Source organism: Monopterus albus, unplaced genomic scaffold (genome assembly GCF_001952655.1).
Source record: "Monopterus albus unplaced genomic scaffold, M_albus_1.0 scaffold100.1, whole genome shotgun sequence".
Taxonomy (NCBI): domain Eukaryota; kingdom Metazoa; phylum Chordata; class Actinopteri; order Synbranchiformes; family Synbranchidae; genus Monopterus; species Monopterus albus.
The window spans coordinates 560,523-565,843 of record NW_018127980.1 but is presented as its reverse complement, the minus strand read 5'-3'; the positions used below and the strand labels follow the sequence as shown (position 1 = coordinate 565,843).

Genomic DNA, 5,321 nt, shown 5'->3' with positions numbered 1-5,321 from the left:
TTAAACTACTTCAGTCTGTGTGTACTGAATTTATATAATACACAAGTTTCACTATTTGAGTTGAATTACTGAAATAAATGGACTTTTCCACGACATTCTAATTTATTAAGATGTACCTGTATTCGCCAATGGGCGGCTTTCATAGGAAAGAACTGGGTGCCCTCATGTGAGCTTGTACCTGGGCAATGCAGAAAATATGGTAAAAGAGACTGTTGGTTGTGCAGTGACAAAAGTGTCCCTTGCATTGAAACACATACAGTACTTCACATTTTTGTGTTCTCTGGGCACTGACCTCTACTGACTTACACAGATTTGCAAATGACTGAGCTCCATATGGTACTGAGAAAGTTTAATGGTTGCCAGCCCTCTCTGTTGACCTCTTACCCTGACCTTGCTTGGACAGGGACCGCTGCAGCATTACACTGTGGCTCACTGCAGGACCAGAGCCAGGGCCAGCGGGATGCTCAAAGACTGATTTCACTGCTTGCATAGACTCAGGATCACCCCAAGAAGGGCATGTGACATTATTGTGGCATGTGTTCTCCAGAATATTTCCAAAATTAAGAAGAGCAGTTCACAATTAACTTCAGAGTTTGTTATGCCAACTGTCTGGAACACACCTCTGGTGTTAGCAGCTGACTGACAGGTGTGTTTATGCTATTCACTGCTGTTATGGGTTGTTGAGTGTAGATTGATGGGCATAAATTACAGTTGTATCTGGTTCTACAGCACAATAAGGTGAAGGAGTCTGAATACTTTTTGAATACACTGTGTAATGGACCTCTGGAGGACAATCAATATTGTTGTTTTGCGTGTAAGAACATTCAGATATGAACATGCCTTAAGTCAAAGATGTGCCCAAGGTCATTCTGAATTGTTCAATACATCCTGAACCAATAATCCAGGATAGGTTCAGGGCAGCAGGGAATTCCACAATAGATTTTCAGTGGCGTTTAAAAGGTTTTGATACCATGTTTTCTTGTCAGCAAGTACCCTGAAGTAATTTCCTCTGTTCCAACTCCAGGCGCTCTCTCTTCCTGCTCAAACTTGGCTCTTTCCAGTTTGCGACTCTTAAGATTGTCTTCACCATCCTTTCCATTGTTCTCTGGACCAACGGGAACTTTGATCTGGCTGATGTGAGTTGGAAAATTGTGCTAATTAATGACTCATACAAATATAATGTGATTCAAGTTACAGCTGGAATCATAGTATTTACTGTTGCTTGCTTGTAATTTTGGTTGTAAATTTAATTGACTTCATTACTGTTTGATCTGCATGAGCTATATTTTTTAAATTGTGTGTATGTAGGTTATACCATAGTCATAATCTTGACTAAATGCCTATTCTGTTGTATTATGTCAGTGCAAAGATGTTGGGGTGTGGACATCATCCACAGTCATACATGAGTCATTCACATTTTATAAAACAGTATGGTTCTCTAATGCTTTATGTGTAAAATCATGCATATGTAATGCATTACAAATCCATGACAATACAGTCTATGACACCCTCAAATCAGATAAGCACCCCCATCTGCATCTGATTGCAGTTTTATATTAATGTGAAAATAAGTGCATGAGTCTGAAGTGCCTGTTTCTGTGGATTTCAGCGGGTTCAGTGGCATATAAATTAACACGGACAATAAAGTAACTACCTGTGACGTAACAATGAACAACATATCACCCATAAGCATTTACTAATCACATAAACTCAGTGTGTCTTGATCATTTCTTACTAGTGAGCAGTAGGATTTTGTTGCATCCTTTGACTCGTGCTTTTCTTAAGTTTTAGTTAAACGTGGTTTGTACGCTTATTATAACTGTTACTTATATTGCCAAAGACATCATAGTTTAACAAAAGAGAAAAAAGGGACAATAGAAGAAAGTACATTCAGACTCTGTGGAGAAATGATAACAACAGTATTATTGACTGAGATAAGGAAGAATGATGGTGTCAAGCAACAGCTGTAAAATACCATTTGTATTTTTTGTCATGTACTGACCCTGTGTGTGTGTGTGTGTGTGTGTGTGTGTGTGTGTGTGGGATTACATTTTAGATGAACATTACTGGAGCTGCTATATGGATCAACCCATTTGTGGGCATCTTAACAATCATAGCCCTGTGGCCTGTAGCAATAATGTTCATGCACCTGAAGACTGCCCTGCGAACACTCAAGCTCATCCCCAAGTACGCCATGTACCAGGTAAGGCACACAAAATGTATAGTGTCAGTGCTGTTTCCCCAGCAATCCCACCAATAACCATGTTAGCCATGTCTTACAGTCTTTCCAGCATTGTGGTTATAACAATCTACAGTGTACTTGTGTGATTTGTGTGTGTGTAGCTGATCCTGATCCTGACCCAACTGCAAACAGCTATCATCAACATCTTGGCTATGAATGGAACCATTGCCTGCACACCACCTTTCTCTTCTCTAGCCAGAGGATACAGTGAGCCATTTATCCATGTGTTTTTCTCTGTTCATTCAGCAATGAGCCAGTCTATCTATGCATTCATTTGTTCACCAGGGCTGACTCCTTGAAGGCTCTCTTGATTTTATTCCTTTCTTCCCACTTCTGTTTCCTTTACTTTCTTCCCACAGTGATGAGTCAGCAGCTGTTAATCTTGGAGATGTTCATCATAACCCTGGCAACACGTCTGCTGTATCGACGAGAGTACAACCCTTTACCCCTAGAAGAACACAACAATAGTGAAAAAACCAAGATGGTTGTACTGCAAGAGTCTCCATGAAAGATCTGTGTGTGGGTATGCTTGTGTGCCTGATGTTATTGACATTGTGGGGACTGAAACTTGTTTACATACTCACATTGGGGTAACTTGGCCTTTCTTTTGGGGACCAGATGCTGGTTACCACCACCTATATCACTGAATTTTAGAGTGGCAGCTTGGTTTAAGGTCAGGGATAGGTCTAGGCAAGTAGTGGTTATGCTTAAGGCTTGGGTAAGTTTCCAGGAAATGAATGCAAGTCAATGTAAAATCACCACAAGAAAAGACAACAAGCGTGTGTGTGATTTTTATGTCCATGCATTTATTTGATTAAGAGATTACATAATTAAATCCATCCATCCATCCATTTTCCTCCGCTTATCCGGGACCAGGTCGCGGGGGCAGCGGCCTAAACAAAGATGCCCAGACTTCCCTCTCTCCAGACACTTCCTCCAGCGGGTGAATCCCGAGGCGTTCCTAGGCCAGCCGAGAGACATAGTCCCTCCAGCGTGTCCTGGGTCTTCCCTGGGGCCTCCTCCTGGTGGAACATGCTCGGAACACCTCCCTAGGAAGGCGCCCAGGAGGCATCCGAAACAGATGCCCGAGCCACCTCAGCCATACATAATTAAATATGAATGTTAATTAAATGTAAATTAATCTCGTAGGTGTTTATTAAGGGTCACAGACTTGTAAACTCTTCCTGCATAATAACAGCTGATTGGCGACACTTTATCCACTGGGATCAGGGATTATATACTTGTTGTCACTTTGTCCTTCTTGTGTCAAGTAAGCATAGAAAGAATCATTGTCTTGGATGCTCTTTGTAAAACTTCTCCTCCTTTTAAACCAGAGTAAATATCTATTATCAATTGATGTGCACTGATTGGATGACTCCAGTTACAATGGTAATTAATTTAAATTGATGTGTAACAGTTGGAAAAGTTTAATTAACACTGAATTCCACAACCCTTTCCAGGAACATGTTTTTGAATGACTATAGGACATTTTAGGAAACTATGGGGACCCAAAAACTTAAACATTTACCACTTTTGTATCATTTTTTTATGGTAATTGCTGCATAAATGATGATGAAACATTTGTCTCACATTTACCTTCTGTGTTACACCCACTGGGCCTATACTGACACTATTGTCCATCTGTACAATATAAACATTTTTAAAGAGCCTGCAATGAAATTTCATATTTTGAATGACTGATTTTATTTGTTACAACATGTTTCCTTTTTCCATACAGGTTGCACTGTCAATCTGATATTTTTTCTTGTCTGCCACTAGGTGGCAGTGGAAGCCAAGCTCTGGTAGTCACCTAACCACTTCAGCCAAACAGTGTGGGATAGAGGTTATCAGCTGCTTTTTGTTAATGTTCACAGACAGTGACAAATGAAAGGAAAAACCAGCATAAAGTGTCTTATAAGGTGTTGGGCCACCACGCGCTACCAAACAATTTCAATGTGGCTTGGCATTCTTCCAAACGATATTTCCTCATATGGTGCTGTTATAAAATGCTGGATTACTGAATGGGCCTAACAGGCACAGGCCCAGATGCCCACAGGATTGGGGACCTCTGTATGAAGTGACTTTTAAACATTTCCTGTTGGAAAGTCAGTCAACAACAAATTGATTCAAAATGAGTAAATACAACAAAGCCACAGAGATGCAAAAAACCCCCTCACTTTCAACCTGTGGACCATGGTAATCTATCTATGCCCATAGGTGTTCAGTTGGATTGAGATCTGGTGACTGTGATTCACGTCATTTTCATACTCATCAAACCATCCAGTGACCCCTCTTACCCTATGGGGGCATTAACAGAAGACACCACTCGTTTATTTTTCTTTTAATTTGTCACCTGTCTGTAATTTACGTACCAAACCTCTACCTACATTCTCTTAATGTACACATTAAGTCCTAAAATATTCACATATTCTAACATGTAATATATTGTAGCGACCTCCGGTGCGGAGGAGAGGAGCGAATGCTAACTGGGCAGCTGCTAGCTAGCGGGGTGCTAGCTCCTACGATAAGACTAACACTGTTGCAGCCGGGCTCTATGCACCACGCAGCTTTACAATCCCTCAAGGATCACACCTCCTCCTTCTATTACTGGCACCGTGTGCGCCCTCACCCTGAAATGCTCTTCAGTGGCGTAATTCACCGTTCTCAACTCACACAGTCAGCCAGCTCTCTCTGTTTACTTTATTTTCTCCGTCACAGCAACTACAGACTTCCCACACACACAGGCATAATAATACAGCGAGAGAAACACATCCAATCGAACAGCAGTCAACAGGTTCGAGCATCGAATGCTCAATGCAACCCAACACACAAAGCATGAACCCAACAGTCATTTTTAACCCCTCAAAATACAACAATAACAAGAACCGTAAAACACAATGACTCAGGATTATACCACAATATTACGCTAACTATTTACACATTCGCATAATGCTTGCCGCTGCCACTAACCCTCCCGCTGGCTGGCATAGTCATCACAATATTATTGTATACTATTATCATTATCGGTACACTAAGTGTACAAAACTTTAATGTTCCAGCTGTCTGGACCATCAGCAGT

At 41.1% G+C, this 5,321-nt stretch overlaps 1 protein-coding gene across 3 annotated transcripts in view; it reads left to right on the top strand.

The window, feature by feature from the left end:
• The window catches only part of slc51a (solute carrier family 51 member A), a 10,714-nt gene extending 7,555 nt beyond the window's left edge, over positions 1-3,159 (top strand). Inside the window, exons 5-9 of one of the 3 annotated variants that reach the window (XM_020609616.1) lie at positions 1,025-1,136; positions 2,057-2,203; positions 2,344-2,449; positions 2,602-2,765; positions 3,119-3,159. In XM_020609616.1, coding sequence (XP_020465272.1) covers positions 1,025-1,136; positions 2,057-2,203; positions 2,344-2,449; positions 2,602-2,750 — 514 coding nt within the window. In that variant the 3' untranslated portion in view covers positions 2,751-2,765; positions 3,119-3,159. Of the gene's footprint in view, positions 1-1,024; positions 1,137-2,056; positions 2,204-2,343; positions 2,450-2,601; positions 3,089-3,118 lie in introns of those variants that run through there. The other 2 variants (XM_020609617.1, XM_020609614.1) reach the window with 2 other exon arrangements.
• Positions 3,160-5,321: the final 2,162 nt, after the last annotated feature.